This window comes from Coenobita brevimanus, chromosome 110, assembly GCF_032717465.1.
Source record: "Coenobita brevimanus isolate Jiangsu-jjx chromosome 110, ASM3271746v2, whole genome shotgun sequence".
NCBI lineage: Eukaryota > Metazoa > Arthropoda > Malacostraca > Decapoda > Coenobitidae > Coenobita > Coenobita brevimanus.
Genome location: NC_137063.1, coordinates 43077077 through 43096350, shown reverse-complemented (window position 1 = coordinate 43096350; position 19274 = coordinate 43077077). Strand labels below are relative to the sequence as shown.

The window sequence follows — 19274 nt, the reverse complement described above, 5'->3', positions numbered from 1 at the left end:
TTGGTTTAATCATGCTTGTTCTAATGCTGTCCACAACAAGGAGAGGGCGTATAAAAGGTACTGCAGCCAACCCACCCCTGAATCACAACTTTTATACATTTCTGCCCGGAATCGTGCTAAGTCTGTTCTTTGCTCTGCTAAAAATAATTTCATCTGTACTAAATGCTTTCAACTCTTTATCTCGAATACTTCCTGCTCCTTATGGCACCTTGCCAAAAACCAATCTAACAACTTTACCTCATCATCCTTCCCTCCTCTTTTCTACTCTGATGGCTCTGTAGCTATTTCTTCTACTGATAAAGCAGATCTCTTTGCTCAGACTTTCTCCTCCAATTCCACCTTGGACAATTCCGGTGCTGTTCCTCCATCACTTCCCCCCTCTGACTTCCTCAAGGCTGACATTAAAATTTCTTCAGCTGATGTATTTTTTGCCATCACAGGCCTCAATACTAATAAGGCATATGGTTCTGATGGAGTCCCTCCTGTAGTTCTCAAGAACTGTGCTTCTGCACTTACACCCTGCCTAGGCGAACTCTTTCGCCTTTGTCTGTCAACTTGTACCTTTCCTTCTTGCTGGAAGTTTACTCTCATTCAGCCAGTCTCAAAGAAGGGTGACCACTCCCAACCCTCCAACTATCGTCCAATTGCTTTAACGTCCTGTATTTCAAAAGTTTTCGAGTCAATTCTTAATAGAAAAATTTTAAGGCATCTTTCCTATCACAACCTTCTTTCCGATCGTCAGCATGGGTTCCGTCAGGGACGCTCCACTGGCGATCTTCTCACCTACCTTTCAGACTCCTGGTCATCCTCCTTTCGGAACTTTGGCGAAAGCTTTGCCATTGCACTTGACATCTCAAAGGCTTTCGATCGAGTCTGGCATAAATCTTTAATTTCCAAACTGCTCTCCTACGGTTTCTATCCTTCTATCTGTGCCTTCATCGCTAGCTTCCTTTCTGGTCGTTCTATAGCCGCTGTTGTAGACGGCCACCGTTCTTCTCCTAGATCTATCAACAGTGGTGTTCCTCAGGGCTCTGTCCTATCACCAACTCTCTTCCTTTTATTCATCAATGATCTTCTAAGCTGTACATCTAACCCTATCCACTCATACGCTGATGACTCCACCCTTCACCTTTCCATTCGGTTCCCGCAACGCCCATCTCAACAGTTACTTCAAGAAACAAGGGATGAGGCTATGGCACACCTAATGTCTGACCTGGCTCGTATCTCTGACTGGGGTAAAATAATATGGTTGTCTTTAATGCATCTAAGACTCAGTTCTTACACCTATCAACCCGACATAATCTTCCACAGGTATACCCATTAATGTTTAATAATATTCAGCTTAATCCTGCATCATCCTTGAACATGCTTGGGGTTTCATTTACTCGGGACTTATCTTGGAAAGATCATATTACATCTCTTATAAAATCTGCTTCCAAGAGATTGGGTGTGCTAAGCCGTCTCCGCTCTTTCTTTACCCCTGCACAATTGTTGACTCTATACAGGGGTTTTATCCGCCCCTGTGTGGAGTACAACTCTCATGTGTGGGGAGGCTCCCCACATACAGCTCTTCTCAATAGGGTGGAGTCAAAGGCTTTTCGTCTCATTAACTCTCCTCCTCTTACTGACTCCCTTCAACCTCTGTCTCTTCGCCGCACTGTTGCATCTTTATCTCTTTTCTATCGCTACTTTAATGGTCATTGCTCCTCTGAACTGTCTGCTTGCATTCCTCCACCTCTACGACGGGCGCGTAGCACCCGTCTGGCAGCAAACTCTCATCCCTTTTCTGTCCAACTCTCAAATGCAAGAGTTAACCGTTACTCCCAGTCTTTCATTTATGCAACAGGTCAGCTCTGGAACTGTCTCCCTCAATCTGTATTTCCTGCTGCCTATGATCTCCAGTCTTTCAAGCGCAGTGTGTCCAGGCATCTCCAAATGATTGGATCTTGAATTTGGCTCTCTGTTGTGTTTTGTTTTTCTCTTGGAGGGAACTGTTACTGCGGGCTCATGGCCTTTGGTTCCTTCTTCCTCGCATTAAAAAAAAAAAAAAAAAAAAAAAAAAAAAATGCCTAGGAAACTGTCTGTTAACCCCTTGGAGCACTGAAACACACACTTTCAAGGTGAGAAAATTTGTTTTGGTGCCAAAATAGGTCTAGGTTGATGTTTTTAGGGGCACATTTCAAAGATTTTGTGACAATATTAGGGTAATTTTTTCCATGAGGTCTTGTGTTGGAATAAGATGTTTCTCATCCAAGACGGGACCCTCATGCGACAATAATACCATCTTGGACGCGAGGGTGCTGTACATCAACTTAATCATGTTGTTTACATAACTGACATTTGTGTCTACTACCTTCCATTTTCTTAGTCCCTGTTGTTTATATACCATTTTCTTACTTGTAATCCCACTACTTTGGAAAAAAAAAAAAAATTGCTCCTCTCCTCTGATCTTTCATTTTTTTGTTTTTGTTTCTTCCCTCTTTTCCTTTGGTGATCCCCATTCCTCCTGAGTTGGGCATCTTTTTATCCATACCTTTTAAAATTCCTCTTTTTCCATGAGTTTGTTTCCATTTTTAATATTTCCTCTACAGTGTACACACTTTGGAAGGCTACCTTCAGTGGCCTTGACTTATTTCTCTCATATTTCCCTGGCCTTTTGTGTTCCTCTATATCTTTACCACAGATATCCTCTGATACTTCCTTCAATATGTTCATTATATTTACCATCTCCTTTTTGTCTCTTTCTTGTGTGTGTGTGTGTGTGTTCTTACCTAATTGTATCTTTACAGGAATGAGTCAAGCTCGTACTGTGCCGTGTCTTAAACCATATTTATCGTACATATCCTTAAATTTGTGAATTGTTTTGGCACACACTATTTCATTTGGTAGTGCATTCCATTGGTCAATTGCTCTGTTTGGGAAACTGAATTTCCTTATGTCTTTATCACCTCTCTTCTTATGCAGTTTTTTGCAGTGTCCTCTTACTGATGCTTCTCCATGTGTTAAGTAATCATTTATGTCTATTTTCTCCTTCCCTGATATGCACTTATATAGCATTATCATGTCACCTCTTTTCCTTCTCTCCTGTAGTGCTGGTAGATTCAGTTTATTTAGTCTTTCTTCGTAGCTTAGGTCCCTTAAGCTTGGTATCCATCTTGTAGCAGCCCTTTGAACTTTTTCAATCTTGTCTACGTGCTTTTTGAGATGAGGATTCCAGACTACTGATGCATATTCCAGGGTTGGTCTAATGAATGATGTTATTATCCTTCTTAGCATGTCTTCATTTATGTATGTGAATGCTATTCTCATATTTACAAGCAGTGTATACATGTTCCGTACCTTCTTGCTGATGTGGTCAGCCGGAGATAGTCTGTTATTGATGATCACACCTAGGTCTTTCTCTCTTTCTGATGTGTATAGGGTTTTATTTCCTAACTTATAATCCCAATCAGGTCTTTTTCCACTTTTACCAAACTTGATTACAAGACACTTGTCCACATTGAATTCCATTTGCCAAGTACTACTCCATTCATAAAGTTTATTTAATTCTTCTTGTGGCTCTTTACAAGAGTCTGTGTTAGTAATTCTCCTTTGTATTTTTGCATCATCTGCAAACATATTCAGATAGCTCTCATTTCCAGTGTTACTGTTTATATCATTTATATACACTAAAAACATGATTGGTGCCAGCACTGAACCCTGTGGTACTCCACTAGTCACTTCTTTCCACGATGAGTAGTTTCCTCTTAGTACTGTTCTCATTTCTCTTTTTATGAGAAAGCCTTGCATCCAACAAAACTGTTTGCCTCGAATTCCTCCTTGATGGTACAGTTTCCATAAAAGTCTTTGGTGTGGTACTGTGTCAAAAGCTTTCTTGAAATCTAAATAGATACTGTCCACCCATCCTTCCCTTTCCTGTATTGTTTGTTACTCTGTCATAGTAGCTCAACAGATTAGTAACACATGATTTTCCTTTTCTGAAACCAAACTGTCTTTCTGTTATCATACTGTGTTCTTCTAGATGGTTTACCCAAGCTTTTCTTATAAGCTTTTCTAATACCTTGCTTACAACACTGGTCAGTGATACTGGTCGGTAGTTGAGTGGATTTTGTCTATTTCCTTTCTTGAATAAGGGGACAATATTTGCTTTTTTCCAAATATCAGGTAGTTTACCTTGACTCAAGGATTTCTTGAAAATTAAAAATAATGGTTTACTTAACTCCTTTGCACATTCTCGTAGTACCCAACATGAAATTTCATCAGGACCACTTGCTTTTCCTCTGTCTAATATACTTAACTCCTCCTGTATTACTTTTTCTGCTATTTGTATATCTGGTAGTATGTGTGGACATGCATGTTCCACATAGTCCCTCTCAAAATTTTTTTCTTCTGTAAAAACTAATTGGAAATTCTTATTTAGTGCTTCACAAATATCCTTCTCTTGTGTATAAGTGATTCCATCATCCGTAATTGATTGTATTATATCTTTTACTTTGGTTTTGCTTCTGATATAGCTGTAAAACAAGCTTTGGTTGATCACTACTTTTATTTATTATATCCTCCTCAAACTGTTTTTGGGCTTCCCTCCTTATTCTTGTATAATCGTTTCTTGCCTGTTTGTAATTATTATACGCCCTTTCACTATTATGTCTTCTGTATCTATTCCACAACAAATCTCTTCTTTCTTTTGATTTTTTACATTCTGTATTGAACCATTTCTATATTTTCTTATCTGCTTCTTTGTGCTGTGGGATGTACTTCTGGACTCCTATTTCATAAAATTCACAGCATTTTTTATATACAGCATTTAAATCTTGTCCTCTAAGCTCATTTTCCTAATCAACTTCTAAGAAATACTTCTTTAGGTCTTGATAATTTCCATTTTTATAGTTTAGGCTCCATTTGTAACTGTCATTGCTGTTTACTATGTCATATGCTATCCTGAAGTTATAATTTAGTACAGCATGATCGCTTTTGCCGAGTGGAGGGTGATATAATAAACTGTCAATATCATTTTCTTGCCTAGTAAATATTAGATCTAGCACAGAAGGTACATCAAGTCCTCTTTTTCTGGTGGTTTCCCTCACATGTTGCGTTAGGAAGAACTCTTGTACGAGATCCAGGAGCTTTTGGTCCCAACAGCTTTCTTGGCTAATTATATCTAGAGTATTCCAATTTATATTTGTATTGAAATCCCCAGTTAGTATAATTCTTTCTGATTTCTCTTCCATTTTATGTAGTAATGATCTTAAACTCTGAAATTGTACTCTCTGCCAGGTCCTCGTATTCATCTCTTTCCCATGTGTTTGATCTGGGTGGCATGTACAAATTGGCTACAATTACTTTACCTTCAGATGTGTTGATCTCTACTGCAATCAGTTCTACTTGTGATGGTATAAAGTGAGTTTTACGCCAGGTACCCCTTTTTTGGACAAGGGCTAAGGCGTTGCCCCTGGGTAGAGGACTTTGGTTTGGAGCGTGTAGCATTTTATGACCGGATGCCCTTCTTGATGTCTACCAATGACCCTTGGGTGGATTCGATCCTCCGACCCTACAGTCAGAGTGGAGCACTCTAACCCACTGAGCCACGGCTGCTATCTAGTTTTATTTCATTGACTTTTAGATTTTTCTTAGTTAATATTATAATTCCTCCTCCTTTTTTTAAATTTCTGTCTCTTCTCCATATATTGTATTCCTCTAAGTTTAGTATGTCACTGGATATCCTTGGTGTTAATTTTGTTTCAGTTAGGCATATTATTTGTGGTTCATTTTCTCTGACATAATCATTCATCTCTAGTAATTTTGATACCATTCCATCCACATATGAGTACATCAACTTTATCTTCTTGTTTATATACTTGTCATGACATGGTTCTACTACCTTCCTCCTTTTTATTCCATCCTGTTTGTGTACCACTTTCATACCTGCAATCCTATTACTTTGTAAAAAAAATTTCTTCTTCTCCTCTTCTGATCTTCCCTCATTTTTTGTTTTTGCTTCCTCTCTTTTCTCTTTCAGTAATTCCAGTTCCTCTTGTGTTAGGCATCTTTTTATCCATACATTTTTGAACTTCTCTTTTTCCATAAGATTCTTTGCATTTTTTAGTATCTCTTCCACAGTGTTTACACTCTGGAAAGTCACCTTTAGAGGTCTTGTCTTGCTTTTCTCATATTTTCCTAACCTTTTGTGTTCCTCTATGTCTTTACTACAGATTTCCATGTGGAGAGGATGGAGGGTGAAAGACTGACGATGAGAGTGTATGTGAGTGAGGTGGAGGGGGGAAGAGGGAGGGGGAGGCCGAGGATGAGATGGAGGGATGGGGTGGAGAGGTATATGAGAGAGGGGGGTGTGAGTTGGGAGCAGGGGAGTGAAATGGCAGGGGACAGGGCGACTTGGAGGCGATTTGTTTGTGGCCACCCCAAACGGGATTGAGGCGTCTGGCAATAGATAGATAGATAGACTTCCTTCAGTAAGCTGATTACATTTGCCATCTCCTTTTTGTCTCTTGTGATCTTGTTTTTTAGATCTTCCTCTTCTATACCAGTGATGACTATAGATTTGTTTATATCTACTGAATCTCTGACTAACTTTGGATTGTTTTGGTTTTTTTCTTTTCACTTCCTTTTTAATGCTTTTTTCCTCCACCCTTGTTTCTAAGTCTTTCTTTACTTTCACCATTTCAGCATACGTGGTTTCCACATCATTTTTGTAGCTTTGCACAGCTTCATTCACCTGTGTTATCTTCTCCTCAATATCACTGGTCTGGTCAATAAGACTGCTTACTTGCCTAATTGTGTGTGTGTGTGTGTGTGTGTGTGTGTGTGTGTGTGCACACGTGTGCCACGTGAGCCAGTGCTGGTGTGCGTGTGTGGGTGTGTGAGACATCAGTGGAAAAATGTGTTGGAGGCTAATGTTTACTGTGGTTACGCAGTAATTTCCTCCAAAATCAGCTGCATGGTGCAGTAACAGTGACACAAATAAATATTTTAGAAGACTCCTGTCTACCAACATATCTGCTTTTGTCAATGTGAGCACAAATCAACAGTTCTGACAAGTGCTGTTGCATGGTTACTGGATATGTATTGTACTGATTTTCACTCACCAAAGAACTTCAGCATCTTTTTTTTTTTTTTTAAATGCAAGGAAGAAGGAATCAAAGACCAGGTGCCCGCAAACCATTCCTTAAAAAAAAAAAAAAAAAAAAAAAAAAAAAAAAAAAAAAAAAGAGTGAGCCAAATTTAAGATCTGATCAATTTGAGATGCCTGGACACACTGCGTTTGAAAGACTGTAGATCATAGAAAGCAGGAAATACAGACAGTGAGAGACAGTTCCAGAGCTGATGTGTTGCATAAATGAAGGACTGGGAGTAACAGTTAACTCTTGCATTACCCAGTTTGACAGAAAAGGGATGAGAATTTGTTGCTAGATGGATGCTAAGTGCCGATTGTAGAGGTGGAGGGATGCAAGCAGACAGTTCAGAGGAGCAGTGACCATTGAAGTAGTGAGAGAAAAGAGATAAAGACGCAACAGTGCAGCGAAGAGACAGAGGTCGAAGGGAGCCAGTAAGAGGAGGAGAGTTGATGAGACAAAAAGCCTTTGACTCCACCCTGTTGAGAAGAGCTGTCTGTGGGGAGCCTCCCCACACATGAGAGTTGTACTCTACACAGGAGTGAATAAAACCCATGTATAAAGTCAACAACTGTGCAGGGGTAAAGAAGGTATGGGGTCGGCATAGCACACCTAATCTCTTGCAAGCAGATTTTGCAAGAGATGTAATAATTATGATCTTTCCAAGTTAAGTCCCGAGAGAATGAAACCTCAAGTATGATTAAGGATGATGCAGGATTAAGTTAGATATTATCAAACCTTGGTGGGTACTCCTGTGGAAGATTTTGTCGGGTTGATAGGTGCAAAAACTGAGTCTTTGATGCGTTAAAAACATCAAGATTTTTTTTCCCCAGTTGGAGATACGAGCTACGTCAGATATTAGGTGTGCTATAGCCTCATCCCTTGTTTGCTGATGTAATAGCCGAGATGAACGTTTGCAAGAACCGAATGGAAAGGTGATTGGTCGAATCATCAGCATATGAGTGGATAGGGTTAGATGTACAGCTTAGGTCACTGATGAATAAAAGGAAGAGAGCTGGTGATAGGACAGAGCCCCGAGGAACACCACTGTTGATAGATCTAGGAGAAGAACAATTGACATCTACAACAGCAGCTATAGAACAACCAGAAAGGAAGCTAGAGATGAAGGCACAGATAGAATGTTAGAAACCATAAGAGGGCAGTTTGGAAATGAAAGACTTCTGCCAAACTCAATCGAAATCCTTTGAGATGTCAAGTGCAACGGCAAAGTTTTTACCAGAGTTCCGAAAGGAGGATGACCAGGAGTCTGAAAGGTAGACGAGAAGATCGCCAGTGGAGCATCCCTGACGGAACCCATACTGATGATCAGAAAGAAGGTTATGATAGGAAAGATGCTTTAAAATTTTTCTGTCAAGAATGGACTCAAGAACATGAGACACAGGATGTTAAAGCAATTGGGCGATAGTTAGAGGGCTGGGAATGATCACCCTTCTTTGAGACTGGCTGAATGAGAGGTAACTTCCAGCAAGAAGGAAAGGTACAAGTTGACAGACAAAGGCTAAAGGGTTTACCTAGGCAGGATGTAAGCACAGAAGCCCAGTTCTTGAGGACAACAGGAGGGACCCCATCAGTCCCATATGCCTTGTTAGTGTTGAGGCCAGTGATGGCAAAATATACATCAGCTAGCAATATTTTAATGTCAGCCATGAGGAAGTCAGAGAGGGGGAAGTGATGGAAAAACAGCACTGGAATCATCTACAGTGGAACTGGAGGAGAAAGTCTGAGTGAAGAGATCTGCTTTATCAGTAGAAGAAATAGCTACAGAGCCATCAGAGTAGAAAAGAGGAGGGAAGGATGATGAGGTAAAGATGTTAGAAAGGTTTCTGGTAAGGTCCTAGAAGGAGCAGGAAGAATTCGAGTTGGAGAGTTGACAGCATTTAGTACGGATGAAATTATTTTTAGCAGAGCCAAGAACAGACTTAGCACAATTCCATGAAGAAACATAAAAAAGATGTGATTCAGGGGTGGGTTGGCTCCTGTACCTTTTATAGGCCCTCTCCTTGTTGTGGACAGCATTAGAACAAGAGTGATTAAACCAAGACTTTCTTGCATTAGTCAAAGGATATTAGAAAGGAATGTATGCTTCCATGCCTGAAAGAATAACCTCCGTAATGCACAAGGCACTCTCAGATGGCTCCCTGCCATGGAAGCAATAATCATTCCAGGGAAAATCAAAGAAGTACTGCCTGAAGGCCTCCCAATCAGCAGCTCTACAGTGCCACAATCGACGTTTCTTTGGAGGGTCCACAGGCTGTACTGCAATGACAGGATAGGTTAAGGTAATAAAGTTGTGATTGGAGAAGCCCACCAGAGAGGAAAGACTAACAGGGGAAACAGAAGGATTAGTTGTACGGAAGAGGTCAAGTATGTTGAAGCTCTCTTCAAGGCGGTCAGGGATATGGGTAGGGTGCTGTACTAGCTGCACTAGGTCATTAAGGATAGAAAAGATATAGGCTTGTTTACCAGGTGGATCAGTGAAAGGAGAGGAGACCCAAAGGTGGTGGTGAACACTGAAATCTCCTAGAACGGAGATTTCAGAGAAAGGAGAAATGGATAGGATGTGTTTCATCGTTGAAGTAAGGTAGTCTAATGATACTGCTTTATAAAGTCGTATGCTGTTGAGTTTCCAAAACCGTGACTGTTGGTGACAGCACATGCAAACTCTTATACCTCATTCCAGTTAGTAACTTAAAGAATTTCTTATTCTTATTAGGCTATGTGTTGTATATGGTCGTGTTTTCATCACCACAACAGTCTCACGACAACTGCACACAATATTCTTGGGGCTAGATTGTTATGTTCTGTACTTTTTCGCAACAATGCTTGTTTCTGCAGTCATCTTAGAACTTCGTGCATTCATTTACAATGGCTCCAACATGTTTGCATGTGTCGGCCTTGGTCACCTAACAGCAGCACTCATGCTGGTCAATCTCTGGCAGCCTCCCTATTCAGCCTCTTATCCCTGAGGTCACAATCAATTACCTCATCCCAGGTCTTTTTCGGTCTAACCCTTCGCAACCTTACCCTTAATGTTAACACTTCTCACTTTCTGCACCCAATTGTCATTCCCCATCCTCTCCACATGCCCAAACCATCTCAATTTACCTCTCCTCATCACAACACCAATATACTCCAGTCCCATCCTACCTCTAAACTCTTCCATTGTAAATAAATCTAGCTCCCCAGGCCTCGCATTCAAGGGCACACTGCACATCCACCTAATCACTGTCATTTCTGCACGTTTGAGCCTGTGAACAACAACTTCCTTTACCGTTCACGTCTCACTACCATACAGCTTTACACTCCTAACACATGCCGCATATAAAGACCCCTTACCACAGAGGGAAAGCCCTCTCAATGCCAGGAGAGGCAACAACTCATTGAACTTCTTTTGACCAATCCTCACTCTAGCCACAAAGCTAGCTCCAGCCCCACTTCCAGCACATAACATGTCTCCCAAATAATAAAACTCTTCCACACACTTGAGAGACTCATCAGCAAGATCAATCCTTTCATGCCTGACAATCTCCAAACACTCTCCCCAACACACTGCACATATGAAATCAGCATTATCTCACAGTTTAACTCTAATACAATACCTATCTTATGCACCCACATCACAAACACTGCACAAGACGGAATTACATTAATTAATTTGGGGAAATGAACACTGCAGTGATATTATTAATTATAGTAATGGTATAATGTTATAAATTATGGTAAATGGTGAATACTTTTGCATGAATAAGTTAGAGTCGCAACTACATAATATGTAAACACATCAGATTTTGTGGTTATTCCACCAAGATGACAACACTACAGTGGCCCAAAAGAGGCAAACAAGGGAAGCTGGAATGCAGGCCACAAGAGGAAGTGTGGAAAGGGTTGTGCAGGTGGGAAAAATACATCATATGGAACCCCAATGACAGTTCCAGCATTTCTCAGACATTTTTTAAAAATGACCATCTCCTCTCCATGAATAACCGAACCTGGTAAAAGCAGGCCCCGCAAAAAGGGAGGGACTACCGTACTGTCAAGACAAGACAACTAACTATTATGAAGGACGACCTACCTTTAGCTAGAACAACATTTCCAGCTCCCTGAGTGAAGACAACGATGCGTTCTCTCTTTGAGTTCTCTTTTGGTAAAGCTGCTGTTTTTAAGGCAATTTCCCTTATATCTCTTGCACCAAGTTTTTGTACTTCTGAAAACTTGGCAGCTTCCTGTCAAATATTGGATGAAGTTCAATTTTGTGAAACACATACATCTGTGAAATTTCTGAAGTACAATATCAACAAACTGCACTGAACTCAAATTATCTATGCATGTTTATTTAACTCTTATGCTGGAGAGTTTGAAAAACTTTCTATGACTCCTACAGGGCAACTTACTGTTTCATTACTGAAGATAATATCAATATAGGGGAAGGCTTGCATCATTGGCTCCTTGTAGAACTCACATAAGAATGGCGCAGAAAGATTCATACTGAACACTTTGTTTTTCTCACAGGCATGTTTCCCAACCATCAATATAGACTCAGGAGACACAGTTAAGAAGAAGCCCTGAGAAAAGATAGAACAACAGCTCTGAGACATATTTAGCATTACTGGTATCAGTTAGCTGACATAAATATAAATAATCGGGTCAAGCTTACAGCCAAAGCAGTGGAGTACCAAGCGGGAGGAGGTACATGGGCACAGCCACTCCTCTTGTCTGAGTACATCTTTTTTCATTTTATTCAGGTATATGTTTGACAGTTTTATTCAAACTGAAGACAATGTCCCTAAGCTGTATAGGTTAACCCTTCAATGAGCTACTAAACCAAGTACTGTACAGATGTTATCACACAAATGAGACATTATACTTGTGTATTTTTAAAGTTTTGTGAAGGAACTAAATCTGAATCAGATAAAATTCTGCAATGGTCATTGCATTATCACTCAAACCATACCTTTAATGACCTACTAAAACATGTATAGAAGCTATCCCACAAATAAGACATTAGTTTTGTGTATTTTAAGAGTTGTGAAAGCACTTAAAATGAATAAGATAAAACTCTGCAACTGTCATTTCATCATCACCCTAACCATAGTTCCCAAATTTAAATGCAGTTGGTAAGATTTAGAGACTGGGAATGGGAAAGTACAAAAGTACAAGAACTACCAACAAAGTACCCGGTGAAATGGGTGTTTTACCAATCAATCCTTCAAAATTCTCAGCTACACTCCAGACGCATACACCCTTCACACCTTCAAAACTCTCTTTTCTCTGGATGAGAATGACCATGCATATTGTTAAGATAATTACTGGTCAGCAAAACTGAGCAAGAGTTAACATTGACACCGATTGAGCTTTTTTTTTTTTTTTTTTTTTTATTAAAGGAGAATGAAATGACACTGATGCCAAAAATAAATTTTGGCTGTAACAGACTCAAAGAGGGAAAGAAAAAGAAAGGAAAAATTATTTGAAGTTCTAAGATCACTGATGAAAGGCATCAATTTTTAAAAACTGATTTTCCTCTCTTACCATCATCATACTCAGTAATCATATCCTAAAAAATCCACAAAACAATGCAAATAAATAAAATAAAAACCACCAGATTAGCTTGTATTTGCTTCAGTACTATGGAAATGCAATGTCAAACTGATCATTAGCAATAAAGCAATAATTTAGTCTGGCCTCTATCTACCGACTACATGCTCTAGCAAGCAGTAACTGTGAGAACACCCTGCACACCAAAAATCTATAGTGTGTTATAAAAATAACGCGTATTCTACTATCTATATCAATTAATATACGACCAATAAGGCAACAACTTACTGAAATATAATAATATTTGGCCTTTTCCATTAAGGCTCTGTTCTCAGGAATTTCCAAATGGGACTTGGTAAAGTGATTGGCAGCTGCTAGGTTAGCTACAAGGGATCTGCACTTTCCACTCTTTGTCACTACAACAGCACAAGTTCCTGTGAGAAATAATCAAGTTGGAGAAAGAGTTTGGTCACTCAATAAGCAGGTACAGGGTGGTGTATAAGACACTTCATTTAAAATAATAAGCAGTATTTCAAGTACTGTATTGGTGTATACATCAATGTTGTTGTGCTGAAAGCTGAACTGTGTACACTTTTACTGCATTAGTGGTTCTAACCTCTTCATTAGTGTCAATGGTGTAATCTGTAGGAGTTAACAAATGCAGTGTCTTCATACAGCCACTTATGCACCACCGATACAGAAATTTATGCACCACACCATATTGTACTGTAGATGATGTTAAACATGTATGAATGAATCAATGCATTTCAAGGTTAAGTCAATCACAAATAATCACACACATACTGTACAAACACATTAACATAAAGTGCAGTATTACACGCAAAATCTCCACAACTCAATTTGTATTATGAATAAAACTATTTGTTACCCATATGTTAAGAAGCAGTGTATACTGTACTTAAATTTAGCAAGCAAACAATACAGCAATATCCCAGAGCACCTAAAAATACTAAGTAATCACAGATATTAAACACTAATGGTCAAATAAAATTGGTACAAAGCAAAAGCTGATTAATCAGAAGACCAATCTGGTACCATATCTTCAATGGATAATTTATTAATTCTACAATTACAGTATATTCATTATTATGAAGATGGTGAAAACACATACGATTATTTTAAAATTTATTTTTTTCCCACTTGCTCCATGTGACTCCATTTATGAAGAGGGGAAAAAAGGGAGGGTAAGCTTTAAAAATATGACAACAAGTGGCAATGTAAGAGTATACAGTACTTAATTATAAGCACCTATTCTTTCTTCATGAATGTGTAGCCAATTTTTGTATCAGAAAAGATAATTCTTTCATATTTCTATGTGCTGTTTATTTCATGAAAGCAGAGTAAAAACTGTAAGTTACAGATACTGTATGATAAAAGGCAATCATGTACAAATATATCACCATATTATCATCATCATCATCATCATCATCATTCTAATCTTCCATTTCCACCTAAAAGATGATGTAGGGTAATAAATCAAAATAAAGAAAGAATCCTGTACAAGTATATAAAATGACAGAACTATCAACAGCACAGCCACTTATATTGGCTAAACAGTTAATTTCCAAGAACCTTTAAAATGTTCAGAATCATGGCTTAATATCACAATATAACCATCTATATATATTAATCTTTATTTTTCTGTGTAGATGCATTTTCCACATTTCTGCAGACTAGTCATTCCATACACTATCACAAACAAAACGGTGTGAAACCAATGTCATACGATTTCACCTTACATTTTTCATCTGTCCACTGGAGTCTCTTGTCATTAACTAACCTTCACCAGCTTCCATATCTCATTTTCTCATACACTAACAAACTACAATAAATCCATTCACCTTTTTCTTGACCTAGCATGCCTCCTCTCACTTTCACATTCATAACTCTTTGACTACATAATTGTATATCCATTCTCACTTAATGACCCACTAGTCCAAACACACTTTTCTACACTTTTACTAACAGATTTCCTCAATCTTTCATTAATTAAACATTTTCTTATCCCACCCACTCTACAAATTTCACAAACACTCCTCAAAAGCCCCATTTTCACTGCATTTACACATGAATTTTCACTCATCCCACACCCATATGTTACTATGGACACTAGCACACTTTCCTGCAATCCCCTTGCAGCCTTCATACTCAGTCCTCTGTTCAGTATCAAGGCCTTCACAGCACCAGCCACTTTCCTTCTTTGAGCCATTCTACTCTCCATTTACCTTATACACATTTATTCTCCCCCTCCCCCTTATTTTAGTCTATCTATCTATCTATTGCCAGACGCCATAATCCCGTACGGGGTGGCCATTTGACTCTGAGTTATTTGTTTTACAGGGAGGGGCACTAACCCTCCACCAACCCACTTGACATGTAGGGAGCAGGTATGGTTTGGTTACATGGTTACCACCCAGCATTGTAAATGGTTTCTTGGCTTACAGGAAACCATTTGGCTTGTCACTCAATGTAAAGCCACCTGTGACGGAATGAAAAGCATTAAGTAGTGACAGGAAAGATGGGAGAAATAGGAAGAGAGGAGGGCAGGCACAGAAAAAGAATGATAAAGGCTAAGGAAGAAGTAGGCAGCACTACATCAAGCGAGTGGATGATGGTCACCACCACCTACCACTAATATATATATATACAGTAGAACCTCGGTCCTCGAACACAATCCGTTCTGGAAGGCTGTTCCAGGACCGAATTGGTCGAGGACCGAACTAATTTTCCCCATAAGAAATAATGTAAATCATTTTAATCCGTTCCAAGACCCCAGATGCTTACCTATTTAAGTTTCAGCACTGGTACCAGTGCTTTCCTTTACGAGGTGACTGTATATTTCTCTTTCCTTTTCACAAATTATATACTCACTAACAATGTCTCCTGCTAACTGTTTCTCATTGATGAAGATAAGCAATAATTTTTCCACTTCTTCAATTATTTTCCGCACTACTTTCCTCTTTTCACTGCCAGTAGCCGTACTGGATGAACTTGCTTTCTTTGGAGCCATTATTAGGGGTTAATACTGCACTGAATCAAGAAAAATGTGAAGCACAGCAGGGCAACCACGTTGACGAACAACAAAGGTGGACGCGTGACTGTCGGTCGGCCAGCTTCCCTTCGTTTGGCTACGTTCAGGTTGGTCGAGGTCCGATATTTTGGTCGACCTCTGGAGCAAAAATTTCTTGAATTTTTTGGTCGAGGTCCGATTTGTTCGACATGTGAGACGTTCGAGGACCGAGGTTCCACTGTATATATATAAAGCAACGTTGGGTCTGGTTAGTACTTGGATGGGTGACCGCCAGGGAACACCAGATGCTGTTGGCATCCCTACGTGTCAAGTGGGGTTGGTGGAGGATTAGTGCCCCTCCCTGTAAAACAACTCTGAGCCGTTGGCCACCCCGTTTGGGATACATGGCGTCTGGCAATGAATGAATGAATGAATACATATATATATATATATATATATATATATATATATATATATATATATATATATATATATATACAGTATATATATATATATATATATATATAAAACATTTGCAAAACTGTACAGCATTTGTATTTGATGCCCCACAAGTGTTATGACTGTGACTTAGTCAAGTAAATAAGTAAAGCATGTTAGTGTAGATGGCTTTTGTCTGTGGGCATACTGAAAGTCTAAATGATAAATGAACTCATGTGTGGTCAAATTCAAAGGGTATTGGTGCCCTGACTAATGAAGATCATTTCTCTTATTTCTGAATTTCCTTTTTTTCTGCTTCTTGATCCTGCCCTCATGAAGTATAACAGAGGATAACCAAAATGCACTCAGAGAGCATATACCTTCATCAACACCCTAAACTTTATAGTTTACTGCTGTAATTTCTCTTTCCTACCAGATGAATACTTTTAAAGTTTTATATACTGTAGTCAATAAATTCTACAATATTATCTTGCTCTGTTACACAATTTCAGAGAATGCATACCTATCTATCTATCTATCTATTGCCAGACGCCTCAATCCCATTTGGGGTGGCCACAAAAAAATCGCCTCCATGTCACCCTATCCCCCGCCATTTCACTGCCCTGCTCCCAACTCACACACCCCTCTCTCATATACCTCTCCACCTCATCCCTCCATCTCATCCTCGGCCTCCCCCTCCCTCTTCCCCCATCCACCTCACTCACATACACTCTCTTCATCAGTCTCTCACCCTCCATCCTCTCCACATGGCCAAACCACCTCAGTGTGTTCCTCATAACGCTTCCTATCACATCCACATCCACACCACAATGCTCCTTTATATCCTTATTCGTCAGCCTGTCTCTCCATGTGACTCCACAGGCTCCTCTTAAATAACTCATTTCCACTGCTCTCACTCTTGACTTGTGTCCTTCCAACAACGTCCAAGCTTCACTTCCATACGTTAGAGTTGGTATCACAATACTGTCATGTAGTAACTTTTTCACTTCCATGCTTACTTCCCTGTTTCTTATCACTGCTTTCAAGGAACCAGCAACCTTTCTTCTCTGCTGTACCCTTTCAAGCACTTCACCCTTCAAACCTCCATCCTTACTCATCACACTACCCAAGTACTTAAACATACTCACATTTTCCAATTCCTCACCATCCAACCTCGTTGTACATTCACTGACTTCACCTCTCTCAAAGACCATCATTTTACTCTTCCCTACATTCACCTTTAGATTCCATTTCTTACACACTCTCCCAAACTCATCCACCAAGCCTTGCAGCTCCCTTTCGTCTTCACTCAACAACACAGTATCATCTGCAAACAACAGAACAGGGACTTTCCAAACACTATCCTCTCTCACCAGGGCAACTCCAACATCCACTACCCTACCTTGTACCTTTTTTATTCCCCCATCCATGTACAGATTGAACAACCATGGAGACATGACACATCCCTGTTTCAACCCAACCTTCAAAGAGAAAAATTCACTTAGTTCACCATCCACACGCACTGCAGCCTTAGCACCATCATACATACTCTTCACAGCACTCAACAACTTCCCATCTACTCCATATATTCTTAATACTTTCCACAATCCTTGTCTATCCACCCCGTCGTATGCTTTCTCCAAATCCATGAAAGCCACATACAAATTCCTTCCCTTCTCTAGAAACTTTTCCACTAAAGATCTAAGAATGAATATCTGATCTACACAGCCTCTTCCCTTCCTAAAGACTCCCTGTTCTTCTCTAACTAATTCCTCTGTTCCTTCTCTAACTCTGTCAATGAGTATCCTACCATACACTTTTCCTATTATACTAAGAAGACAAATGCCCCTATGATTACCACACATTTCTTTTTCCCCTTTTCCTTTGTACAAGGGATTAATTATACCTGACTTCCAATCCTCCGGGATTCTACCTTCCTCCCAGGCCAATCTGCACATCTTCCACATCCATTCTACTACTATCTCTCCCCCATCCTTCAGCATTTCACCACACACTCCATCAATTCCTGGGGCTTTCCCCAATTTAACTTTCTTCATTGCTTCCACAACTTCTATCCTACTGATTTCTTCCTGTCTTCTCACCTCCCTCCTTCTCCCAGCCATTCCCCAGCCACTTATACTTGCATTACTTCCATCCTGTATGTTCAACAATTCCTTAAAGTGTTCTCTCCATCTGCTCACTTTTTCTCCATTCTCCACTAGTATTCTACCATTTTTATCTTTCACTTCCCTGGTAACCTCACTTCCACCCTGTCTTACTCTCACCTCTTTCCAGAACATTTTCTTACAGTCCCTCCACTTTACACTCAAATTCCTTCCAAATTCCTCATCCACTCTCTTCTTACTATCTCTTACTAATCTTTTCACCTGTCTCTTTCTTTCTACATATAACTCTCTCTTCCGCCTCTCAACTTCTTCCACGCCCCTATTTCTCATTCATTCATTGTATGCTTTCTTCTTTTGTACCACAGCCTCTCACCTCTTCAGTCCACCATGCTGTTCCTTGCACCCCCCTCCGTCTTCTCTTCCTCCCACACACCACATCACATGCTGCACATATTTCTTCTGTAAATATCCTGCACACACCTTCCACGTCCCCCATCTGCTCCACTTCATATTTGCCCAATCGTTCCTCCACTTTTCTCTTATACTCTGCCTTTTTCTCGTCCTCTTGTAATTTTTCCACTCTCCTTGCAACTACTCCTTCCTCTCATCTTTCCCTTCTTCTATTCCTCCATCCGCCCCTCTCCCGGTGACGACTCGAGGTGCCTGGAACCACTGTCTGACTCTCTTCTTCTTCATTTCTGTAACATTCGCGGCCTTTCCTCTAACTTTCGCTCTGTTGAGCACCACCTCTCCTCCTCTAAACCTCACCTTCTTTTTCTAACGGAGACTCAGCTGTCTGAGGCAACTGACAGTAAACCCTTTTCTGTATCCTCCTACTTTCTCTATACTCATTTCAAAGCCAAAGGTGGCTGTTGTGTATATATACGCAACGACTTATCTTGCTCTCGTGTTCCTGAACTCGATTCTTCTGAATTCTCTACACTCTGGCTTCGGCTTTCCTGTCATTCTCTGACTAAATATATCTATGCTGTTTAC

At 39.9% G+C, this 19274-nt stretch overlaps 1 protein-coding gene across 3 annotated transcripts in view; it reads right to left on the bottom strand.

Moving 5' to 3' along the window:
* The window catches only part of Adk2 (Adenosine kinase 2), a 92580-nt gene that overhangs the window by 10885 nt on the left and 62421 nt on the right, over nt 1-19274 (bottom strand). For all 3 annotated transcript variants that reach the window (XM_080286132.1, XM_080286131.1, XM_080286133.1), the window contains 3 exons: nt 12972-13117; nt 11543-11713; nt 11224-11374 (listed from right to left, as the gene is read on the bottom strand). In XM_080286132.1, the coding sequence (XP_080142258.1) occupies nt 11224-11374; nt 11543-11713; nt 12972-13117 (468 nt within the window). The remainder of the gene's footprint in view (nt 1-11223; nt 11375-11542; nt 11714-12971; nt 13118-19274) is intronic.